At 37.3% G+C, this 27,510-nt stretch overlaps 1 protein-coding gene across 1 annotated transcript; it reads left to right on the top strand.

Annotated features, from left to right (window-relative positions):
• Positions 1-442: 442 nt before the first annotated feature.
• LOC139114365 (serum paraoxonase/arylesterase 1-like) lies at positions 443-25,618 on the top strand. Its single transcript, XM_070676050.1, has 9 exons — positions 443-459; positions 12,589-12,659; positions 13,210-13,265; positions 13,469-13,628; positions 14,350-14,476; positions 14,899-15,105; positions 15,476-15,557; positions 24,320-24,454; positions 25,312-25,618. Exons 4-9 carry the CDS (start codon positions 13,508-13,510, stop codon positions 25,489-25,491), a joined length of 852 nt encoding a protein of 283 aa, XP_070532151.1. The 5' UTR covers positions 443-459; positions 12,589-12,659; positions 13,210-13,265; positions 13,469-13,507; the 3' UTR covers positions 25,492-25,618.
• Positions 25,619-27,510: the final 1,892 nt, after the last annotated feature.

The following is a 27,510-nucleotide window of genomic DNA, read 5'->3' on the forward strand; positions in this document are numbered from 1 at the left end:
GTCCCGAAATGTTAGGCCACAATGTGTAAGGGTTCAGATCATATGATTGTGTATAATTTGCACATATTCGCAGGTCAATGAATTGACATCTAATACATATACGACCTCACTGTAAAGAATTCTTAGAGCATCAAAAAGAATGGTGAAGGAACTACATTTTCTTACTATCAGCTTATCAGTGAATGTCTAATTGGCTGATTGATGGTCTACGAGAACATCATCGTCGCCATTTGCCTTTACTTTCAATTTAGTGTCCCTAAATGTGTCCATGAAGCACACACGACAAATCCAATGTTTTTATCACCGCCTTTACAGACGGATGATAGTTTTGCTTGGAGCAACATACTAAACAAACTTAACATCATCTAATTTTGCAGTGCGCACACTTTGCAATGAACTTTCAGAGCTAGCCACTGGCTAACATTGTTACTTCTTATCTTTTGAGAAAAGTGAATACAGGTAAGTCGTTCAATTAGTTTAGACTTCAATACATAGATGTCAAACACCTTAAAGCTTGGTATGCCCTGACAGTTTTCACCCAGTTGCAAACCAATCGCTTCCTTACGGTGGCACATCAGCACAACGTCGGAAAAAGGCTTATGACTCTGTGCTACAAGCGCAAGCAGTTTGGAAACGTTTTATTATTGTACCGGTTTGTACACCATTCAGTTTCGTGATTACCTTTAGGGTCTTGGGTATATTCTTTATGTTCCATGTGTTTTACCCCAACATCACGGATATAACGGTAAGTCCCAGTAGCAAGTTGCACTTTTTTTCATAGGACTTCAGAGAGTCCACTTTGAAGTCCGCGGTCCCTTGAAAAATGGCACATTCTTTATCAGCGATATCTGGGAATTTCTGACAGTTGGAGCACAATATTTTCTCTCCATCATAGCTTACCACGGGTCATTATTGAGACCAGGTAATGTAGGGGCAATGGTATATATGCGCTTCTTGTTTACTTTTCGATGTGAATCCGGTGATAATCTGGTGAGAGCGTCCACCGATTAGTAACATACCCTTGATTGCTTTTGCGCATTGGGTAACCAAAAGCATCAGATAATAGACGCATAATAGTGATATAACTTTGCCTAAGATTGTCAAAGGACAAATACATGACACAGTTAAGAGGAAAGAGAAGTCTTGACAAAACCAAAGTTAATATAAGACCAAGACACCAAAGGTTAGAATTAAAAATTGTTATCGGCAATATTGTAATAAAGCATAAAATAAAATGAACTATAGTAACAAGAAACTTGTGCTGAGACCAGGACACCTCTAACCTGCCCTACCCCTGAGGACGAACATTTACGCTATCGCCTGTGTTGGTACTGTGATTTTTTAAATAGGGAAATTGGTGCAGGCAAAATCATTGCAGTTTCTCTGTATCAGCTGGGGGTTTGTGTCATCATCGTGCTCAGTAGCAGGTCCCCTTTGTTGGAGGATTGGGTGAATTAGATTCTCACATTGAGTCCAGCGTTTGTTGAACAATGGTTCATGGATAACACAAGGTCAGACAGTACGTCACTCCAGATCACGACTCATACGTATTCCTGACCTGGTTCAATTGTCTAGTGATTGACCTATTTAGGGACCCCTATTAGATGGTAATAGTATAAATGAGATATCGTGTAGTGAGAGATCTAATAAACAGTACAGGAAGTACATGTTACATTGTATGGGGCTATCGGTGTTACGTACATCCGCATGGAAGCTGTGGTATGCCAAGCTATTGACAAATTTTGCATCAGGTTACAATTTAGATTGAAACGGGGTGCGTGGGAAAGGTAATAGAAATTATTCATTTCAATGCTCAGTCATTTAACCGCGGTCCAGTGATAATTAGAGTATCTTGACAGATGGGGGGATTTTCACAAGCTTATAACCTCTGAACTGCGGGATTGAAACCCCTGTAAAATGTGCGTGGGCAAGGGCTGAAGGTGGTACAATTGATACACAGCGACCAGTTAATATCATCGGACTGATGACCTGCCTCGACCTTTGAGACTCCCTACCCCTACCTTTGAGACTCGCATTAAAGATCTCTGACTGTCTGCTTAAGAGGCTCTTAGTTACTACGAAGGAGTGGGCCAGTGAAAATCAAGTTCCATGATGTAAAATGTGTCCCTGTCCAATACCGCATTCTAAAATGTGACCTCCTTTTCGAATTAGTTAAACATAGTTCTCCCTCATTCCAAATTCGAAAGCTTCAAATGCTTATACAAAAACCGTATAACATTACAAGAACTGCTTTGTTCCCTAGACGATAATGCGTATCATATGCTAATACTCTTTGATTTTGCTCCTAACATTTGCTTATTCTTTGAAATTTGACCTTTTTCCATGTTTACAATATGCATATTTGTACTTTTAACCACGCTAATAACCGCACTAATCTAGTCAAGTACATCAGACCAATATTGAAACACATGTAAATGTTCCGATATATATATATATATAGCTAGTTTGGTAAAAAGACGTCATTAGATTCCCCAATGGAACGCCCATGTTGGTGAACCGACATTTTAGGGTGTCGGTTCGAATTTCAAATTTGTTGTACATATCCACACTTCTAACCATCCTAATCAAGTCAAGTAAATGCATACCAAGTGTCAAAACGCATTTAAACGCATTAATTTGCCAGTTTTGAATGGAGAAAATTGACATGTTGGATTTATTTCTGGCACACATATATGCACATTCTCTCATCCGTTTCTAGCCTCATACATTCACATTTGAAATTAGCTCCGAATGGCAGCTAACGTCATACATGTGCATCTAGCGCTTATTAACTCCAACTTAAGGCGTGTATGAAGTGCATATATATCATATATACAGATCCGTCAAACAGTATTTATGCACACTGGTTCTGTTGGGAAAATGTTTTCAAAAGATGAAATGGGAATGTTGTATACTTTCATATATCAAATGGACAGATATTCACTCACTATTCAAGTGTCATGTGTGCCGTTTACAGAAAACACATTTATGTATAAAATGTATGTGTGATTTTATGTATGTACTATACTGGGACAGTTATAACAATGCTCTTAAGAGGATTATTGTGAAAAGTTTTTAATTCATGAAACAGAATAGTAAAATTTTGTATTGATCAAAAAAATTAGGAAATGTAAATTGTGACCTTCGCCCAGGCTAGGTTTCCAAATCTGACCCTCTCCCAAGTGCAGCTTTGTACGAAATGACCCTCTACCAGTTACCCGGCCCACCCCTTAATAATAATTGACCGCTCTCTTATCTATCTGTGAGAGTTGCGTTGTGATAACCTTTGGAAAGCTTACAGGCAACCAATCAAAAACAGGGCGGTGTCTGTCAAGTTAACAGGCCGCCATCATTAGGCAAAGATCGAGACCAAGAAACTCAAGCTTAGACCGTCCAATGACAATGTTCTTTCGAATAACTGGTTTGCTCGTTCTGGCCATTCTTGCCAATCATGTTATGCAGACTCTGTAAGTATTTCTTTTGATATATCTCGCTGTAATTCGTACCCGAAAATAGGTAGAGGGAGGGGAATGCCGTTGTTATAGAACTGCACGGAAGATTAAGCGCCGAACTAAGAGGGGAGAAACATCCAAAGGCTGAAATGATAAGTTTTTGCTTGCACAGTTTTGCGTTGATGTTGGTCGTTACACATACACTTCCGTGTGATAGATAAATAGTTGCGTATAAATGTACAGGTGGGAATATGCGCATGCATTGGGAAATCGAGATTTCAGTGATAGGGAGAGGGCAGCGAGCTTGAACTGTTGTCGGGAGCGGAGAGGGGGCAGAGATTAGATACTGGAGGACAGTGGGCATCATAATTCTGTGGGAGGACAATTTTTCCGCATCTGCCAGTGGGAGGGCAGCTACGAAAATCTTCAACTTTTTAGGTCAAGGTCAAAAATATGTAAAATCAGTATCTCAGCCTTCGAAACACGTTTTGTGATGATTTTGTAAACTTGACGAAATGTACCAGCTGACAGCATCTGGTACATGCGTCGTGGCAAAAGCAAAGTGAACTGTCTTTGGAAATGAGTTCATCATGTATCCGGAGGTCAGACTAGCATACATTTGCATGGCTATTTGACCTGGTTCAGCTGCAGAGGTCACCTTGCTAATGTCCTTGCTATAGTCATGTTATAGGTGCGCTATGGCAATCAATGAGAACCCCAGTCAGACTTGCTTCAGAAAAAGATGATCAAGCAAATGAAAGAAATTTAATGTTTTACGGTCTTAAGGGGGGTTAACGGTTGGCAATAAGCATGACCTAATTGCGAGGGCACTGACTATAGTTAACGGTGAGGGATCAGCGAATGCATCGGACAGTGAGCATCGGATGTTGTAAGGCCTCTATAATAGAAAGGAATGCATTCATGACCACTAGTCAAGAACTCCTAGCGTTCTACATTATTACACTTACTCATGCACGAAATATATTTTTTTACATTTAATACATTTTTTTCAGTCAATGGCAGCACGAAATACACTTTACTATTGGTACTTCGTGGGGAGGGCCGATCAGATATCGGAAGTTTAGGGTAGGGCCTTGCACGAAATGCATTCTTTACATTGAATACACCTTACTTGACGGTCGGGTCTTCGACGGAGGGCCGATCGGACACTATCGGGGAGTTTGGGAGGGCCTTGCACGAAGTACATTCTTAACATTTCATACTGAAAAAATGTCATTTAATGTCCGCACGAAATACAGTTTACTGTCTGGACTTCGTCGAGAGGGACGATCGAACATCGTCTGGAGTTTGAGCCGGCCTTGCATGAAATACATTCTTTACATTCAATACCCTTTTTTCATGAAATGTCCACACGAAATACACTTAACAATCTAGAATTCGATAGAGGGCCGATCGGACATCATCAGGAGTTCAGATAATTGATGAAGTTTAGTCAAAACGCCTGAACGTTGCACAGGCATTTTATTGAAGACTAACTGATGAAGAGGAAAGTAAACAGCTGTCAAGTGTCATTTGGAACTGTCAATGAGTCATTGTGTCCGAGACAAGGGCCCACCTAAGGCCATACCAACGGTTATTGAGCTGCAGATGGGATAGCCTAAACTTACTATAAAAGTTCAATTAGACTTAAACTTGTGTGCATAAACGTAATATCTGAGCTTTTATCTGACTTTAAAGGATTTGTTTTGTTAGTGCCCAAAATACGCGAGTACAACATCAAGGCTGCCATTTGGCCATCAAACTGAAGCAAATACATTGCAGATTACACGTTCCACCGTTTCGATTTTGTTAGAAATTAGAAAGTAACATTTTTGCGAACTATACGGCAGAAACTTTGTGACTTTGACACTCGCTGGAAAGTGTCTATTTGTCATTGAAATGACAAAAATCGCCCGGAAATACACAAGCCGAGTTTGCACACAATTACCCTGCATAGAGAGTCGACAAACGTTCCAGAGGTTTGACTTTGACTTCAGCGGAACAAAGTCAAACTGGCGACGTGCATATAATTACGCATGCGCAAGCAAACTTCCAGTGACATTTATGATTTAGGAAAGAGTCCATTGTCGGTTGTCCTGGTTCTCATGTTAGGCCGTGTTGACATTCACTATCTACATAGTACTAGTATTTAATCTCTTTTTAAAGTTGTGAGTGGAAAATTAGTTTAGTTTAGAGTTTGAGCTGATAAATAGACTCTGTTCATGTCTATGATTTGTGAATGTATGAGTGGGGTGAACGTGATGATTTGTATTCTGTTTTCATGTGAAACGCGTGAGTGGGGTGAACGTGATGAGTGGGGTGAACGCTATACAGGGGAAGAAAACTCGGTGACTATTTTAGGCGAGCGGCAGACTCACCTATTTTTCACACTTAATGTACCCACCTTACATACGGCCACATCATACGTCATTTGAAAGCTTATTATCTCTACTTCAAGAAAATTGACGATGTGGAGCTGCCAAGTAGGGCCATAATCCCCTAATTTGCATAATTCATACGGGTATCCAATTTGCATAAATGCGACATAAAATTAGAAATTTCATTGTTAACTACTGTAAACATACTTTTAAACTATCGGGTAATATATCAAATGAAAGGTCTTTGCATGTAGAATACAATATGGATATTCAGAGAGATATTTAAATTGATTTCACTGAAATATTTCCATATCCATTGTGAAAAATTTATTTTCCCCTTTTGAATAACAATATTTAAAAAATTTTAACAAATGCAGCCACATCATACAGTCACATCATACATCATTTGAAAGCTAATTATCTCTACTTTATGAAAATGGACAATGTTGAGCTGTCAAGTAGGGCCATACCCCCTAATTTGCATAATTTACACGGATATCCAATTTGCATAAATGCGATGTAAAATCAGAAATTAGTTTCTAACTACTCTAAATATACTTTTAAACTATCGAGTGATATATCAAATGAAAGGTATTTGCATGTAGAATACAACTTTGATATCCAAGGAGATTTTTAAATTGATTTCACTGAAATATTTTCATATTTATATTGAAAAAAATATTTTCCCCTTTTGAATAACAATATTTTAAAAAATTCACTACATACAACCACATCATACAGCCACATCATACGTCATTTGAAAGCTGATTATCTGTACTTCAAGAAAATTGACAATGTCGAGCTGTCAAGTACGGCCGTAGCTCCTAATTTGCATAATTCACATGGGTACGCAAAATACAAAAATGTGATATAAAATTAGGAATTTATTAACTACTGTAAGCATACTTTAAACTATCGAGTGATATATCAAATGAAAGCTATTTGCATGTTGAATACAAAATAGATACCCAAAAAGATATTAAAATTATTTTATTGAAATTTTTCCATAATTATATCGAAAAATATATTTTCCCCTTTGAATAACGATATTTTAATAATTTTAACACATACAACTACATCATACAGCCACATTATAGATCACTTGAAAGCCTATTATCTCTGCTTCACGAAAATTGACGATATGCAGCTGCAAAATGGAGCCGTGATTCTTTAATTTGCATAATGCACGTGGGTACCTAATTTGCATGAGTCAGATATAAAATTATAAGAATCCATTGTTATGTACTGTTCACTTGCTTTTAAACTATCGAGTGATATATCGAATGAAAGGTATTGGCATGTAGAATAGAGATATGAATTCCAAACACGTATCTAAAATATTCTTATTGAACATTTTTATTTAAATTGCGAATATCTTGACTTATTTCTAATATTCATAAAATTGTGAAGTAAATGCGAATAATGCCCACATTATGCAAAATAAGAATAAAATATACACAAATAAGAATAATTCAGCAACACACAAAATAAATATCGCTCTGACTGAGATTTAGAGACAATGTATGATTTTTATTGGAACCAAACTCGAGCTTAATAAATTCATATCAAACATAAAAAATGCATCCTACTCTGGAATTTTCGAAAGCTCTGCTCAAACAATCACATCTTTAGACGTCATTATCTGTAAAGGTCGTCGATGCAACAAATTAACATTCTCGACTTAAGAACACACACAAAACCAACAGATACCAGATTCCAGTTCATGCAATCAAACACCAACATTCAAGGTTTTGTTAAAGGTGAAACATTACGATACATTAAAACAATTATGCCACAACAATACGATACAAAAAAGAAGATTTTTTCGAGATAAAAGTAATGAAGTAAAAATAAAAAGTAAAAGTAATTCTAGATCTTGTTTGATAATTACTAACTTTAGAACAATGGGATGACATTTAATTGTTATTCGATTTTCATTGAATTGCCTTCGAAACCTTGGAATCGCAAAAAGTAAAAGGGAACCAAAATATTTTCAGGTCCCCTATAGGCAGATCAAAACTTTCAAGTGCTCGATCCTCTACTATCCCTCAAATTTTCGATTCCACCCCGAATTCCTCCGCCCCTCACCACCATTATTTGTGAACGCAGCCTAATCACATACATATGAAATAGAAATATAAGCGTTACACCTATGCCAAACAACACCTACAATAGCTCGATCTCCGAATCACATGAGCATCCACAAACACAACCAGACCGAAACGGTAGACATTCTAGCTTTCTTACTTGAACAAACGTAACTTCAGTGAAACAACGTGGTCCAGCAGTACACACGTTTCACCAACGAAAATGAATTTTAAGTGACTGATGAAGACAACTCTATTCTCGAAAGGTAGCATCAAAGGATCGCAGTGTCACAGTAGTCTTTCAACTCCAGTGTGGGTTCAAGGCAGGATGCGTAGATTAGGGGTACGTCTCGCCATGGCAAATCAACACTTTACACAAAACAGCAAAACATAACACACACAAATTCAAACAACCATAAAATATGGACGATGTGTGGAGTTTGCTTTCTCTTATTACCTGTCACCAGTTGTGTCTGCTGCCAAATTTATCTTCCATGCACAAGGCAGCTATAACTGTGGCAACCCTTTGACTCATGACAAAACTGTTTAAGAAGAGGATGATGAATTTGTAGAATTACTAGATGTACTGGAAATGCATGACACTGTATCGCCATGAATGACATGGATCATGAATCATGCCATAACTTTGACTACAGCTTACTCTCACACATTGTTTCGGCTACATATTTACTTTTCAACAACTACAATATTTCGTTCATGGGGATCTTTCTTTATGTTTGGACTTGATAGTAATTAGCGATATTTTCCCACCACATCTTTACGAATATGCTGTGAATGAGTATATTATACTCCATACAAAGGGCATGTTTGGAGAAACACTCTCTGAGCTATAAAAACTTGACATCGGTATCGGATAATAATGCAGAAAAGAAGAGCTATTCATATGTTTTGAAACACACATTAAACAAACAAAATATTCATTTTAGGACCTCATTTCAGCTGTTTGTTCTCCGTGATCTATGCACGTTTTGCACATCATAATGCATGTGGTTGCATTGATACTGCTATTAAAATTTTTAAAATACCGTTATTCGAAAGGGGAAAATATAACTTTTTTCACTACAAATATGAAAATATTTCAGTAAAACCACTTTGTATATCTCTTTGAATGTCAATTTTTTTTAACTTGTAAATACTTTTCATTTCATATATCACTCGATAGCTTAGAAGTATATTTAGAATAGTTAATAAATTTTCTAATTTTATATTGCATTTATGCAAATTGCTTACTGTGTAAATCATGCAAATTTAGGGATACGGTCTTACTTGATAGTTCAACATTGTCTATTTTCGTGAATTAGAGATAATAAACTTTAAAATGACGTATGATGTGTCTGTATGATGTGGCTGTATGTGATGAAATATTTACAATAATGTTATTGAAAAGGGGAAAATATTTTTCCAATATGAATATGAAAATATTTCAGTGAAATCAATTTAAATATCTCTTTCGATATCTATTTCGTATTCTACATGCAAAGACCTTTCATGTGATATATCACCCGCTGGTTTAAAAGTATGTTTACAGTAGTTAACAATGAATTTCTAACTTTATATTGCATTTATGCAAATTGGATACCCTTGTAAATTATGCAAATTAGGGGCTAGGGCCGTACTTGACAGTTCAACATTGTCAATTTTCTTGTAGTAGAGATAATAAGCTTTCAAATGATGTATGATGTAGCTGTATCTTGCAGCTGTATTTGTTAACATTTTAAAAATATTGTTATTCAAGAGAGGAAAATATTATTTTCAATATGAATATGAAAATATTTCAGTGAAATCAATTTAAATATGTCTTTGGATATCAAAGTTGTATTCTACATGGGAATACCTTTAATTTGATATATCACTCGATAGTTTAAAAGTATATTTACAGTAGTTAACAATGACTTTTCTAATTTTATATCGCACTTATGCAAATTTGGTACCCGTATGAATTATGCAAATTAGGGGGTTATGGCCCTACTTGGCAGCTCCACATCGTCAATATTCTTAAAGTAGAGATAATAAGCTTTCAAATGACGTATGATGTGGCCGTATGTAAGGTGGGTACATTAAACTCCTAAAATAAGGCCCTTTTTGTGGATTCGCCGCTCGCCTATTTCTGATATCAATATGCTCTGCTCTCTGACACTTAACTACACCTGTATTCAGCACGTTCATCGGGAAAACACTGCCTTTGCTGTGGTGATACACTATGTTTGACCTCCAACTCACTGAAAATATTTCTTTCTTTGTTTAATCTCTCTGACACTGACCTTAGCTCTTGTTCTGCCTTGGGCATATATCCCGATTCACAACCACAAACACATGTGCAGATTTGATTTTTGTCTCAAGTACTTGCACATTTACATGGCTGCAAATATCACAACAAACATGTGCAATGACGCCATGCTCGGTTGTTTCCTTAAACTCTCTCATTAACAATTTTCGTCGACAACTATCATTATTTGTAGCATAGTCTTACATTGATTTATCAGTGTTTCTTCCCCTTAAGAACCCTTTGTACAGCAACAAGACGGCATAGCTCTCAGTTGCTCTTTTTCTTCCAACCCTTCCCATTCCTTGCAAATAACCTCCCACATCACTTGAGGGACCAAAATGGATGACCTGATTAACATTCTTTAAATCCATCCCCATACTAAAAGCTGATGTAGCAAATACCACCCGTACTATGCCATTCGGCTTTTGAAATGATGAAATTATGGACTCCTTAATCACATAATCTGTCTTTGAGTGGAACATGGCAAACTATCGATTACGGTCATCGTTTTGTCCATTGTGTTCATACTGGTAAAACGTAAGGCTTCCAAGCTGTACTGAAAATAACTCAAACTGTTCTGAGCAGTGTTGTCTTCTCCTGTAAAAGATTGTGACACGTGGAGTCTGCTCCTGCTTTAGTTTGATTTCATCTACAAGCCACATGAATACAGTCTCTAAATCATCATCTCTGTGGATGACATTATACTTGACATTAGGTTTATCTGAGTTTTCAACGATCACTTCACATTTTTTAATACACCTGTCAGATCATTGATGATAACTTTCCTTGTCCCCAGTGTTGCTGTGGCAGTAAGTGTTACGCCTGGAACTTTCGCTGGGAGCAGGGACCTTAGTTGAGCTAACTGTCCGTAGTGTTGTCTGAATGTTTTTGTACCGGCCTGAGCTTATTGGCCCTTGTAAATAATAAGTTAGGATTGTTAGTGAAAGCCAGAAAGTATTTACTGCATGTATTAAAACCAGGTTGATTGCAAAGCAGAAATTTTCCCCTTGTGTTTGTGAAGGGAAAGACTAGTATAATTACATGTGTATGGAGCTGTGTTCTATTTATTTGTATCGATAAAAATGGGGACGGCTTTCAACGTATGTCACGTTCTCATCTAACGCATGTGCCGTAGTTTGAGTTGTTGCGACCCATACATAAATCATATTACTTCCAAGACAAGTATTACCTCCTGCTCTGCTGTTTTGCATGAAGGCAATAGCCGATATCTCTGGAATCTAAGTCCCATCGTTGATTTCATGCGTCGAAAAATAAACCGGACGAAATGATTAATAGATATTGGCCAATGCATTTCAGTTGCATTTCCAGCTATTTAAAAATATGGCAAGGATTATGGTGCGTAAACTTAGAGCTCAATGCGGTGAATCCTGCCAAACTATGTCATGCAGCTCCAGGTGCACAGCTGCCAAGAACCCGTCAGCAGCCACTTGCACACATCTTCATATGAGGTATACCTTCGTTGAGCATATATCTAACAGTAAAAATATATGCTATCACCATTTTAGTGAAAACCTGACAAGATTTCCGATTTTTTCTGAATTTGTGATTATGTTTATGAAACGTCAATATAAAGTTATGAGCAAAATTTACTCTCATAAAAAATCTGTTCTAAAGGCCAATGTCAAATGTCAAGACTAAGAAATATATCCTTATCTTTCTTTCATATTCACAAGAAGCACATTAGCTCAGTTGAGTGTGAGACGCTTGACGTCAAGGTCGTTGGTTCGAACCCCGCAAGGGGCGCTTCAATTTTTTCCTCGGCCAAAACACACACAGACAGGTGGTCTTGTATGAACGCCATTGCTATGGTGGGTTGTTTACCTTGCACACCCCTTCTATCAGTATGTTTACGACCTGATGAGCTTGTAACCAGCCTGACAAGGTAGTGAAATTAATGACAGATTTTCTGAGCTGCGAACTAGCTGACGCATAGCCAGCCAGTTTCTCTCTGAAAAACAATAGCCCTCTCCTCTTGATAATTGTCTCCAGCCTTATTCTTGTATTTTTCATATCCATTCGAGTATTTAAAAGCAGTGATCTGTATGACTTTAAAAATGTCCATATGACTCATTTTATAGGGTAGGTATATTTTTACATAGACAGTAGCCCTTCCCATTGTTAATCGTAACTCGTTGGTGCTATTACGTCCTCTAAATTTCAGTTTGTATCCTTGTGTCTGAAGGTTGCATGCTATGTTTTAGCTACCCAACCAAAACTAAAAAAACGCGGAGCAGAAATTTAAATGGTCTAACACACAATACTTAGCCATAAATCAACATGGGAAATATATGCTCGTCCAATGTGCCGTTGCTAGATAAAGATTTAAGTGTTCGGAGGAAATTGATCATATCAATTGTTTTCAGGTACCTGTTTGGGTATTTCAAGACGGTCATAAACCACCATCCAGGCCCGTGTAGGTTGATACCAGGAATAGGTAAGGTGCAAATTGAATGTAAAGCCAATATATGTAAGGCATTAAGCACTTATAAACAAAGTGTGTAATGAGTGATGACGCGTACCTGTTCACGACAGTATTTCGCAGCACAAGTCTGTAATTGTTAACAGTTTCAACATGGGACCCTGCTATTTCAATTATTTGTATCGCACAAAGCCAAAACAGTGGACTTTATGATGTTAGCGTGAATAGTCTGTCTGTAGGCCCTAGGTATGTAAATCGGGCTTGGATAGAAATTTTGATGAATTCATTGAAACTTATTCTCAAATGAAGATGCAATTATTATCCTCTTTCCTACATCCGGATGCAAGCATTAGCTAGATTTTCCCACAACTCAGTATTTGCTAAGGGTTTGCGCTTATCCTCTCTGGTACTCATGCTCGAGGAGTTGTTCAATTGGACTCTCTTCATGATAGCTTGACAAGGGACAAATGCTATTCACATGCTGGGATTCACTTTCTGTGCAGGAATTAAGCTTAAATATCTACAGTAACGTGTCACTGTCACTTTCTCTTCCATTTGAATACAGATATAGGATCAGAAGACGTGGCGGTGTCAAGCACAGGACTGGCATTTATATCCGTTGTAAGATTTATTCAAGAAAGTGTCTTTACGGAGATGAATTGAAGTTAAGAAGAGATTGCATTGAAATAATATAAACATGGAGAAACGACCAACTGTCTTAATCAGTGGATCTCTCTCTCTCTCTCTCTCTCTCTCTCTCTCTCTCTCTCTCTCTCTCTCTCTCTCTCTCTCTCTCTCTCTCTCTCTCTCTCTCTCTCTCTCAGGGTGACGCTTCCATTAACCCAGTAGAGGCCAAGGGGAGAATGGTTTTGTTTGACTTCAACAACCCAGAGAATGAAGTGCTACATCTTCCGTTCATTGGAGACTTCGATGAAGATAACTACAGCCCACATGGCATAAGTCTTTATGAAAATATGACGTCTGGTAGGATCAACAGATAAGTTAGAATACGCATCAGGGACGGATATTTTGGCTCTCAAACTTCAAAACGGTGTTTTTGGTCTACAACTTGTGGAGGCTTACTGTGAAGTTCATTGACTTTTCAGTGGCTTACTTTGGCGAAAATCGAAAATGTCATTTTTGTTCATTGAGTTACAATAGGGATTATAACCACTTTAAAACCCATGAGTCGGTAAGCATTTGTAAATTTGTCTCTCTGGTACCAAAATTTAGCACGTTGGTCCCTAATTTGTATTCTTGATTTCGAAAGGGAATTGCCTAAAGTTACCTAACGGAATGTTTGAGCGAAAGTTCAAGTCTATTTGAAGGGACTTATTGACGATCCATTTTCTGTAATTTTCTAGGAAGAAATGCGTACTGTTCCCTTCATAACTTCCTTCCATTCCAAGAGGAGATCACACTTATTCTCATATTTAAGCATTCGCTTTTTGAAACACTGGATCGTGGCTAAAATTGAATCTATTAACCGTTTTTTTTTTTCTGACAGCTACTTCATAAACGTAAACACAACTCTTGCTATACATAATTCAATTAATAGTCAACAATGTACAATGACATTGCATAATATTTACCCGATGCGTTAGCATTTGTATTACAACAGAAACAAGTTGTCTTAAAAAATTAAAGATAATAAAGTCAGATGTTTAAGCTGTTGTCTCTGTTAAAATCTACCAATGTCCTTTAGGTGAAATGAGGATATTTGTTGTGAATCACCACAAGAGCCAACAGGAAAGAATTGAAGTATTCCGCTTCGACGAAAAACACTCATCACTGCATCATATTAAAACTATCACAGGCCAAAACATTTACAGGTAAATGAACATTTATCAGCAAAAAAAATGTTGTAACAATATTTTGTTGGTGTTCGGACTGTAAAACACAACCTCAACGTGATACGACGCCATCGGTGAAGCTGCAAAGGCCTCGCTGTAACAATCATCTGCCTTTTATCGCAACAGATTTTTTTTTTGCATTTATCCGATTTTACTCTCCACCTATACGTCCGGAGTACCTACTGATCTTGCAAAGAAGTCGTCTGAAAGAGTAAACGTGGCATGTACCGTGCACTTTGTCTACTCTAGAAGAACACGACGACTTTCATAGTCGGTTGTTCTCTTTATCGTGTTCAAATGGGAAATTAGACCTGCGTAAGTGACTATACGTTTCAGTGATGTAACGTTCAGTTCTTGTGTAGTTGTGTAAATACTGTATATTCAAACGATCCTATTTCTAGCGTGAACGACTTGGTAGCAGTTGGGCCGGAGACATTTTACTACACCAATGATCTTTATTTCTCGAAACTGGGACCAATTGCATACCAAATGGAAATGTACTCGGGTTTGAGCCTGGGAAACATTGGGCTCTACATCAATGGTAAAGACACTATACTATCAACCGGCCATCGATTTCCTAACGGAATCAACATCTCACCAGATGGAAAGTAAGTTTCGACACTTTATACAAAAAGCATGACAGGTATAGTTCCAGATTACGGCATAGCACGCCATCACACACATTTATGAATGCATACTTACATGTAAAAGAGTACATGCATGTTTGTATATATGAATAAGCGAATACATACATACATACATACATACATACATACATACATACATACATACATACATACATACATACATACATACATACATACATACAAAACCCGTCCATCCATCCACTATTCATTCAATCAATCAATAATCGTGTTTCACGGTGAAAACTTTCATAATGTACGTCACATCCATCATCGCGTTAGCCTTACTTTTGAAGTTGCTGCATACAACTACCACTTCCTGTTCTTTTCCAAGGTATCTGTACGTTGCGACTCTCACTCCTGGCGTTCTGCTGATATTTTCACGTAAGGAAGACAACAGCATTGAGGACGTAAAGGTGAATATTATTATTATTATTATTATTATTATTATTATTATTATTATTATTATTAGTAGTAGTAGTAGTAGTAGTAGTAGTAGTGGTAGTAGTAGTGGTAGTATCAGACATGCTATGTCTGTATTTCCATTCTCCTGTTGTTTAAAAAATACTAATATGAGCCCTATTTGATATGTTAAAATACAAACCATATTTTCACTGTAATCGGAACTACCTACAGCATAGCATTGGGATGTTTGATCGCACTGTACAGCTGAGCCGACAGAACGTTCAGAAACGTCGGGCTATGGTCATAATTTTGTTCGTTATCGTTTCACAACAATAAGCCGAGGAAAAACTTTATTTACTTCAGAAGCTTAAAAATAATTTCATCCGAATGTCAGTCCCGAGGCGCATTCAACCTTTAATACCCGGATAGCGAAATTACACTGAGCACGACAATCCATAGGCAACCAAAATCCAACAATGCCACTGCATAAATATAAGGTTGATATATCTTCACGATAGATAAGTAATTGTGATTGGTCATAGAGTCAGAATCCCTGTGCAGAATCTGAGATACTCTGAAGATTGAGAAAGTCAAACCTCATTGCAAATCAAGACAAGTTTTAGCGTCCATTTAAGAAAGCTAGAAACAAAAATATATAACTGGATGGTATAAATGCCTTTGAAATATTGTATTCGTACTTCATAAAATGCACATCATTCAATAAAAATTTCAAGTTATGAAACTGTACCAACTTTACGAATAGTTAAATTTCCCCTAATCCTCTAGGATAGTAAATTCGACAAAAGGGGTGGACGAACACAATAATCTTTAACTATTAATTGAATACACGGCTAAGGCTAATATACCCCTGATATATGGATGGATGCATCTGAAAATGTTTCTCGAAGGGACAACTAATGCACCCGTCATGCGGGTGGGGGTGCGTTGAAATATATTGGGGGACTCCGCGTATCTGCTAGAGCTATCTCGCTTGGCTAAGACTGAGCTGAGAGGTACCTATATAGAATCGTACTGACATCCGAATAGATCGACTCGAACACTGGAAATTTATGGTGCACATTGAAATGTGAAAATTTAATGAAATAAGCCAACTCGAGCACTTACATTCTAACTATACTACCTAGATGGAAATGGTCTGGTTAACAAATAAGTAGCGAGAACCAAAATGTCAAAGACGTGAAGGAGGGGAGTGTCGAGCCGTTGTCTGGTCTTGCGTGGTGTTCAGGTCGTCAAGGGATCTCCTTCGACTTCGATATCTTCCTTTCTCTTTCTCTCAATCCTCTTCATCCGTATTCTCACTTATTGTTTACATCCGCACGTTTGCGCCAGTCATGTTATGAATACTTAATTAGTGTGGGCTGTGGCGTCAGCGTCGTTTACCACCAGCGTGGGTAATCTTAGGTATGTGCAAGTTAGAATTTGACTTGAATTTTGATATACCCACAGCCCCTATCCAACGTCAGATTGACATCATAACATAGGCGTTCACATCTGATGAAGTGACCTCACTCCATGAAAGAAGTAGTGCTCGAGTTCAAAACAAGTCATTGACAATGACATAGTCCCCCTTGTAATAGGAGTATTAGTCTTGATGGGGCAGGGAAATGTGGTCATTAAGAAGTATCACTGGAGTGTATATGTTGAGATCTATGGGCACATAGGTCTATGTCGTTGTTCCCAATTTGAAACACATGAGGCATGTCTAAGTTATGGTTCTAAATCGGGAAAAAAGATCAGACCTCTAACTGTATTGGCCAGCCAAGGAAAACATATGCGCATAATAATGAGGTAAAAGATGTGACATCTTAAGGTCTAATATCCTATCAGAATTGGAGGGTATAGATATAAAGGACATAGCACTTGTGGATACGTATTTATCGACATAAACGTATATTTCAGATCAAAGTCATCGAGATCACATGACATTTGGTCAAAAAATTTCTATCCTATGGTTATCCCTATATACCAAAAATCAGAAATCCAGCTCTATGGGCTTGCTCAGAATTAGATATACGCATAATTAATGAGGTACAGTATGAAGCATCATAAGATCTCCCATCATACCATATATGAAGGGTGTACCACTTGTGGTTACTGAGTTATGGACAAATATGTATATTTGAGGTCAAAGGTCACCGAGGTCACGTGACATTTGTCAAAAAAAATTGTATTGCTAAGTTATCCCTATATACCAAAAATCAGACCTCTAGCTCTATTGACTCGCTCAAAATTAGATATGCGCATAATTAATGAGGTGCAATATGTGGCGTCATAAGCTGTCCCATCACACCATATATGAAGGGTGTAGCACTTGTGGTTACTGAGTTATGGACAAATATGTATATTTGAGGTCAAAGGTCACCGAGGTCACGTGACATTTTGTCAAAAAAATTGTATTGCTAAGTTATCCCTATATACCAAAAATCAGACCTCTAGCTCTATTGACTCGCTCAAAATTAGATATGCGCATAATTAATGAGGTACAATATGTGGCGTCATAAGCTGTCCCATCATACCGTATATGAAGGGTGTAGCACTTGTGGTTACTGAGTTATGGACAAATATATATATATTTGAGGTCAAAGGTCACCAAGGTCACATGAAATTTTGTCAAAATATCTGAGATATCTGCGTGAATGGATGGACTCACGGATGGACTCACGGACGGACATGACCCAATCTATAAGCGCCCTGGACTTCATCCGTGGGGACTAAAAACTGTGTCACTGCATCCTTTTTGGAATATGAATACGATGAGAAACTAAATTTTTATTTTTCTTGGCCTTATACATGGGAGTCTATGGACTGCCTTATACATTGGAGTCTATGGACTGCCTTATACATGGGAGTCTATGGAGACTGCCTTATACATGGGAGTCTATGGAGGTGAAAACTAAAAAGTCCTCTAACACGGCCAAATTTGATCGCATTGTGTAACAAATCGACGTGCATTTGTATGGGGTAGGGCTGTAGGAATTGCAGGGGGAATGCAGGGGGAATTGAAAATTTTGGAGGTAGTAGAGGGGGACTTGAAAGTTTTGCTCTGTCTATAGGGGGGAGCTGGAATTTCTTTGGTTCCCTTTTACTTTTTACATTTTCCGATTCCAAGGTTTGGTAGGTAATTCAATAAAAAATGAATGACATTTTAATGTCATCTAATTGTTCTAATTTTAGTAATAATTAAACTACATCTAAACAATTTTGTCACATTTTATTTACTTTTACTTCGAAAAATTCTAAACATGTATAATTCGTCGTAAAAAAAACCATAATGAGTGCATAATGAGTATATGCTTATAATTTAATTAGAGTCTAGACTGCGAGTCATTTTTCAATGATACAAGTGCATGGTACACACATACACAGGCTGTGTTTGCAAGCTGAATACTGGACAGTTCAACAAGCTGTAGGGAGTACAACAAGAACACAGTTGTATAAACCAAACAAAAAATTGTCAAAATTATCAAAGTTAATACAGCTACAACCTACAGTCAGTGTCACTATCACGTACTGCCCTGCTACCGCAGTGTCACTGTCACTGCATACCTGAGCAGCGACAGAGAGCTCTGACTCTGATATACGTGGCAGTTGTAGAAGAGTTTGGGTCAAATGACGTTCATGACAGTGAAACATCGTTGTACATAAGACCAGGCTAGAGAGCAACACATGAAAGACTGGGAGACTAGAAAAGTTATCAGGGATTTTGAATTTTAGCATATGAAAGTAATAAGATAATATTAAAGAAAAAAGATTGCGTCTCCATGCTTGATTTTCTTAAGTTTCACATTGTCATCGTGAGTTAAATTTTGAATTATAAAGACTTTTTAAAGGAAAAAACGTGTCACGAAATGTATTGATTAATTTTTTGACAAAATTTGCCATTATTACACCCAAAATTAGAGGGATTAAAATGTTTATTCGATGAAATATTTTAACCTTCCAGTATTGTCAATTTTGAGCATCATCTAAGTCATATATATCTTGTATTTAGAAACAAATTTTCGGTTGGTCACAGTGCTCAGATTTTTACAATTTGGCAATCAGCCAGGAATTCGCAATTTGCATACTCTCTCATGATCGTCATTTTGTGTGCTCTTCAACAGGTGCCATTGGCATGGCCAGAGTTAAACTCAAATCGGCGTAGACTGATAAATCCCAATAGTTCAATGATGCATTTAAAATGAAGAGCTTGCCTTAGGAATATGGCTCTACAAACTGCTTATAACAGGTAGTGTTTACCATCTGCGAGTAGAACTACGCAATACATGTTTCTTTTTCTGCGCATACATCCTTTACTAATTTGAGCTTGTAAGTCGGAGGGACTTGAAAAAATTTGATCATATAGGGGGTATTTGAATTTGTTGAGGTATTGAGGGGATCTGAAAAAAATGAGATTTCAAATTCCTCCGCCCCCTCCTCCAATCGTTATTTGTGGACAGCAGCCTTACTAGTCCAGTCAATCTACGATACTTTGGCATCTAACCCACCACAAATTGCAACAGAGTTTTTTTCTTCAGAATGCATTTAAGTGAGGTACCCAGAACAACATATTAAAAGTTTACTCGAATCCACCTTGGGGAAATATGTCTAATTTGCATAAATCAAATATGGCTGCCAGCCATCCGACAAAATAGCATAATTGGCCATATATCACGTATTAAACAAGCTATTTCAGTGATTTCAAAGTCTGACACTAGTTATTAGGCTCAGGGAATCATTTTGGAGGTATAATGTTTCATATAGGCACTTCATTAATTTGCATAATTCCAATATGGCGGCCAACATTCCTACAAAAGACATTTTCGGTCATATACCACATATTAAACAAGCTCTTTCAGTAATTTTAAAGTTAAAAGTATATTTCTTAGGCATGGACAAACGTTTTTCGAGATGCAATGATTTGCATAGGTAATTTGTTAATTTGCATAAATCCAATATGCTGGCCAACTTACCTACAAAAGACATTTTCTGTCATATACCACGTATTAACTCTTTGGGCGCCAAGTTCCATTTTTGTCAACTTTATCAAATGTACCACAGTCAATTTTTTCTGCTTTTTGCCAAAATTTTGATAAAAAAATGTAGCTGATGAAAAATGATATCCATTTGGTCAAAAATTATGAAAAAACGTACCGAAAAGTTCGCAGAAATGGGTAAAATATTGCATTAAAATTTTGGTGTAAAATATTACAGCAGTCAAAGGGTTAAACAAGCCATTTCTGTGATTTCAAAGTTAAAGTATATTTCTTTGGCATGGACAAACAATTTCGAGATGCAATGATTTGCATACTTAGGTATTTCGTTAATTTGCATAATCCAATAGGGTTGCTAACATACATACAAAATACATTTTCTGTCATATACCACTTATTAACTCTTTGGGCGCCAAAGTATATTATTGTCAACTATATAAAATGTCTCACGGTCAATTTTTCTGCTTTTTGCCAAAATTTTGATAAAAAACTGTAGCTGCTGGAAAATGATATCCATTTGGTCAAAATTTATGAAAAAACGTACAGAAAAGTTCACAGAAATTGGTAAAATATTGCATTACAATTTTTGTGTAAATAATTACAGCAGTCAAAGGTTTAAACAAGCTATTCTGTGATTTCAAAGTTAAAAGTATATTTCTTTGGCATAGAAAAATGATTTTTGAGGTGCAATGATTTGCCTTGGCACTTCGTTAATTTGCATAAATCCAATAGGGCGGCTAATATACCGACAAAAGACATTTTCTGTCATATATCATGTATTGATATCTATTTCAGTCATTTTGAAGTTTAAATATATTTCTTGAGCATGAAGAAACACCTTTTGCGGTTCAATGTTTTTAAAAGACACTTTGATAAGTTTCAGAAATTAAATATGGCTGCCAAATTAATGACCAAATAGCTTCTTATATAAATAAGGTTCTGTAGAGTTTTTAGCAACCGAAATATCAAGAAAAAACTGTTAAGAGGGCACTGCACCCAATGCAGCGTATTTTGCTCACAATAATTTTTTTTGCAAATATTCATCCAATTTGATTAATTTGTTAACCTAAGATTAAAAATTGGTTAGGCTCAACTTTTAGCTTGGCAAGCAGTCGTAAGTTGCATGATATAGAAGGGGTAATTTATGCAAATTTTCTGCTTCCCTTTTATACGAATTTCAAGATTTGCAAAGTATATAACTCTAGTCTGGCTGGGTCAAATTTTCTGAAATTTTCACATTGTTTTTGAAATGCTATATAACAAAACAACTATTTTGTTTTGCAATAAGATTCTGGTGCAAAAAATGTCAGACTCTTAAAAACTTGATCAACACAAAAACTCACAAAAAATTGAAAATTGCATGCTTAGGAAAGGCTTACAATTAATTCAAACAACTCATCAGCCCAACAGAATCCAACTGTTACACGATACAAGCATGTACACCTGGAAAAATGACACTTAGAAAAATGACTCAAGATGTACTTGTTTGTATTGTGTAATAGTTGGATTCTGTTTTTGGATTAATTGTAAGCATTTGCTAAAGCATGCAGTTTTCAGATTTATTTGAGTCTGTGTGTCCATAAAGTTTTAATGAATCTGACATTGTTTGCAATAGTGCTAAGTTTTAATTTGTGTGTATTATGGCATTTTTTATTTTGGTCATATCATTTTTTCTGTTTTTTTAGCTTTGTTGTGTTAATTGTAGTTTTGCTGTTATGTGTGATGACTTCTTGCCTGTCATCTAGGGGATCTTATAAAGATGCACCCATCCATAAGAAGGGGGTTCAGTCTACATTAAAAACTAAAGATTTTGAACACGTCTTTTTTTAACAGTAAACATTACAGATTACATGTTTTGACACTGTACAGTGTTAAACACCCATACAAATTACGAAAATGCCGTACACAAATGAATCCAATGTTATATTCAGAAAGAGAATATATTATTCAGAAGACTAACAATCATTAACAGTCGTCATATACAGAAAAATTAAAATTTTAAAAATACCGCAATTATACGGTGTCGCTCAAATTTGATCAGTATTGGTACATACCAAAGATCAACAATAAGTGTTGTTTCTATCTGTTCAGTGCAGGACAATTCTACGTTGATGTTATGACAATGATTTCTGCACAACCAGAAAAACAACAAGAAATATTTAAACCAGAAAAACAAGAATGACAAAAGTAAATAACGTCTGAAACTTTAGGTACTGGAGGTCAACTTTAGCAACATGCATAGCAGAGAATGTTTCAACCATGGATGTACAAAAATAGACATCCATGGTTTGAGCAGATCTGTTAATATGTCACAGTTCATAAATAATCACAGGAAATGACTAATAAGCTGTTTCAGTTACTGCCACCACTCCTGCACATAATAGGTACCCTGCATACAAATAGGTTAAAGGTCAAAAGCCTCTTACTCAGATGTGTGCGCTGTTTCAGTTATTGCCACTACTCCTGCACATTTGCAGGATTTCCCCTTTTTTACCTCATTGCGTATTTTTGACACTGAAACAACGTCACATCTCAACCCCTGCATTAGTCTCGCTTCCAGACCTCGTCGCTTCGCCAGTGTAAAGTGCGCCCGCTGGCGGTAGGAACATGAAGTAATTTTTCCACTGGCTTGTTAAACATGTGATATATGGCCAATTATGTTATTTTGTAGGATGGTTGGCCGCCATATTTGATTTATGCAAATTAGTCATATTTCCCCAAGGTGGATTCGAGTAAACTTTTAATATGTTGTTTTGGGTACCTCTCTGAAATGCATTCTGAAGAAAAAAATTCTGTTGCAATTTGTGGTGGGTCTAACCCTATTTTGACTGGACTATACAGCATCCGGGCTTGGCCTACGGCCGCGCAAGGGAGCATGCAGCATGAGTCTCAAATATGAAAATCTGACCGTCCTCCAGAAAGTCTCGTCTGAGCACCCAGGCTTTTGTTGACCTACATCTAGCATAAAAGTCAAGATTTACAGTTGCTTTGTCCAAAATTATAGGTTTCTCGGATCATAGTCATGAGACACCGTCAAATCGGGTCACTGCAAGTTAGACTTTGGCCCAATTTTTGACAAACCACACACTGTCGTACATGGTTGGTTTAGATGATGACAACAAAAAGCACATGTTTCTCCTCTTCATTATACGTCTAACCCCTGCTGACGCTCAAGCTTTTAAAGTAAACGACCTTCAAATTTATGAAAACCTGTTTTAACCACTAAATGTTGAACATGTTTGCATTGAAATGTTATCATAAGTCCTCTAATGAAGTGGCCTTGCCCTATTGTCGCAAAATATCAATAAGTGACAAGGTCGCTATCACCCCTCATCAAAGATCCATATTGCAGCCAGAATTGTATGAATACACCAAGTAGCAAGCAACGTCGACTTCCTAAACAAAGACTGACATATCACTCGAACACCACTTGTAACCGTGTGATAACCCTTTATTATTATGATTATGATTATGATGATGATGATGATGATGATTATTATTATTAATTAGTATCATTATAATTATTATATCTCCGCTTCTTTGAAAGTCGGTATAAAATAGCCGTGCGCGATGCTGTTTGCATCCAAAATACCTTTGCACAGATGACGCGACACGGCAATTCAGCCGGTACGTGAAACAAGCTCATAAATATGAGTATGTTAATTCATTCTTTGTCTATGACACGTCGTGGTAGAGTAACCGTGCCTTGCTAGCTAAAAGGAATATTAGTGGAGCTTTAACTTAATTTTAATGAAAGTTTCTTCACTGTTTTATTTCAGAGAGTGAATCTGTACACTGCGATTGATAACATTGAAGTTGATAGAGAATCTGGGGACCTTTGGATTGGTTGCCATCCCAAGTTGCACCTTCTCATGGAACACGAAAGGAATCATTCCAAGTCTGCCGGTTCACAAGTATGTGATGAAAGAAATAGAGATGAATGTGCACAAAGCCAAATTACGTATCACAAATATACCTTCTCTTGACGCAAGAAAAGCTAGTGCAAAGTGCCGCATCAACAATTTGTGTAGTCGACCAAGTTTTGGTTTTGTGTGGAGGAGTGTCAGTGATAAGTCGTAAGCTACAAAGTAATAGCAGATATAAACTTAAAGAGCCCATGCCGTGCCGAATATGGCAGCCTGTAAAATCAATCTTGTAGCATTAAAGTCGACTTATCACGATCTGGCATATTGCATATCGCCCCTTATATTTTTGGCTAGTAAAAGAGGCAGATGGGTGTGTACCCCAAAGGAAACTAAATCGACTTTCTTTGACTTTACTACATTAGGTCGAGAATTTGTATCGACGCACGTCATGATATTAAAACGTCAACAGTACCGGCGCAAAGAGCTTTCACATACTGTTAAGACAAATTACATATGAAGACTTTTCTGTTTACAAACGGCTATCTTACCCACAGGCTAGTAACACTTTATTCTCAGAAACCTTGTTACAGCAAGTGCTGATCTTGGTGAAATCTAAGTTACTCTGAATGATGAACATGTCGGAGATTCCAATCTCTTGATACCGTAAGGGATTTTATATCCAAAAACAGATAAAAAATGCAGACTATGTGCACTCTTCTATCAATATGATTTATTCAGATGTGTTCCCCAAAGTAAAGCTATTTATCGTACAATTATCGCGGTCATAGTGCAATGTTTATAGCGATTGAGGTAGGCCTATATGCTCGCCGGCGACAAACGAACGCCCTTAAAACCCCAAAACACAAAGTGACATATCTTACAATTTTTCACTCATTCCCCCGCAGGTATTGCGGCTGCGTTTTGGTGACCAGAACTCTCCATTTGAGAACATCGAGGTGAGAGAAGTACTGATGGATGACGGCTCACTAATCAAAGGATCCAGCGTCGCCAGTTACTATGACAACAAGATGTTGGTTGGAACGGTTGCGAACAAGTTGGCGTACTGTGAAATCATTGCTTTTTAGAATAAATAAAGGATACTCCGATCCATCGCCAGGGCCAAGTATACAACCATGTTCTGTAAAGTAGTCCAACTATGTGTGGACACTCAGGGATCCATACGTTGGCTTAATGTGATATGAATTCTTTCACTTCGACCACATCGTTTATTTTTGGTTTTACATCTAAGTTAGGTAACTTTAAGGAGCCAGTAGCTGTAAGTTTTGATGAATTTTTCACTATTGTTTGGTTATAATATTAACTACAGTAACCTTGTTCTACTCCTCACAGTATGTTGAGATATACATTATTACATGCCTCGATGTTCATGATTGCAAATCAGTGCATTGATTTGAATAGGAACATTCGGGGAGTTAGTAGGCCGATGAACGATGTACTGACCGGTTTCCAGGGTTACCCGGTCCAGTGAAACCGTTCGACCTTTTCGACGTCAACAACGCTAGAAGTAGAATATCCATGCACGCACTGCTATTTTGACTTTCGTTAAAATCTGTTTGATACTGGTCGATAATGGTAAAATTGTTTGAAAATGCCCTTCATGTAACTAAATATCATATAGCATTAACTGTGAAGAGGCATGTAATAAAGATATTATTGCCTGAATACATGGGTTTATGTGCCCTCTCAGCAGGAGACAATGTGCCCTCCTGGCGTCGGGTAAATTGTGACAATATTTTTATGGCACATGAACCCATGTATTCAGGCAATAATATATAGTGTTGAGCTTGTCAATTTTGCCTTTACGTGGACTGCATTGCCATTGTTAGTGAAAACATTGTCTGGATTCAAATGAAGAAAACAAATTTGCATTATTATACACCTACTGCCGTAACCTATGGGAGTTTGACCGTCCAATAATTTTCCGTATTTCGTATCGTACGCGGAGTCCCGAATACGGGAGACGCGCGACGCGCCTGTTTGACCTTTGACCTAGCGATTATCGTATGTAAACAAACTATTTTTCGGTGAGTTATAGACATAATAACAACTTCCACCAAAATGTATTCGTAGTATAAGGTTTAAAACACGCTAAACAAAAAACTGAGTCTAAATGCAATTGATTTTTATTTTAAAAAACTAATTAAATTGAAAACAGTCAGCGAAGTTTGCTTGTACTGCACTGAAAATTATTTGGCTTCGTGCCAACGCAAGGGACTTGTACTACCGTGCAGTAGATCGCGCGCGTTCCACTCATATCGCGCGTGTCGCATCCCTCAAAATTTACCATAGAATTAGTTGATACGGACGATTAATGGAGGGAGGTGTATAATAATAGGGTTATACACAAAATACAGCCCTGTATGGACTCGGGCTCAGTGAAGTGCCGTATCGGACGAGCCGAAGGCGAGTCCAATACGGCACTCACTGAGCCCTCGTCCATACAGGGCCGTATTTTGTGAATAACCCTATATTATAAGCAATGTTTTAACAGGCTAAATAGTAGATGTTATAACATTCTATGGAAAGCGATGGAGAATAGAATAAGAACTTCCAATTGTCGTATAAAAATGGTAAAACAACAATTTCTGTGACATCTATTAAAATTGGGTGAAACTAATCAAAATCTTAACCATACAAGGAAATCAAATTTCCTGGTTGCACGGACGCAAAGCAGCGAAGAAAAGCAAGTAGTGATACACAGCGCTCGGCATGAGTACACATACTTGCCATAATGCCACACTCATCAAATCGATCACAGATTCAGTTAGAAACTCCTCAATCAGTATCAGAATTCAATGCTCGGGTAGGGGAAGGAGGGGAGGGATTGGTAAGGTTAGTGAAATATGGATATCACAGCTGCTAGAATGTTTTGGACGACTGATAAAGTATTTCATATACCCCTTATAGCATGCAGTTTAGTGTGTAGAGCGTTGATGTTGTTTGGGGAAACCGGGTCAAAGTGCAAAGCTGAATTATATCAGAAGAATCGATTCTTTTAGGGGACAATAGCATATTCTAACAGAAGTACATAGACCTTCAGATTCTACATTCTTTGGCTGTGTTAGCTAAAAGCCTAAAACATC

Source organism: Ptychodera flava, chromosome 16, assembly GCF_041260155.1.
Source record: "Ptychodera flava strain L36383 chromosome 16, AS_Pfla_20210202, whole genome shotgun sequence".
NCBI classification, from domain to species: Eukaryota; Metazoa; Hemichordata; class Enteropneusta; family Ptychoderidae; genus Ptychodera; species Ptychodera flava.

Coding starts and splice junctions, on each gene's coding strand:
- LOC139114365 (XM_070676050.1), top strand. CDS start 13,508: ATGGTTTTGTTTGACTTCAACAACCCAGAGAATGAAGTGCTACATCTT. Junction 13,629..14,349: donor TTATGAAAATATGACGTCTG/GTAGGATCAACA, acceptor AATGTCCTTTAG/GTGAAATGAGGATATTTGTT. Junction 15,558..24,319: donor ACAGCATTGAGGACGTAAAG/GTGAATATTATT, acceptor GTTTTATTTCAG/AGAGTGAATCTGTACACTGC.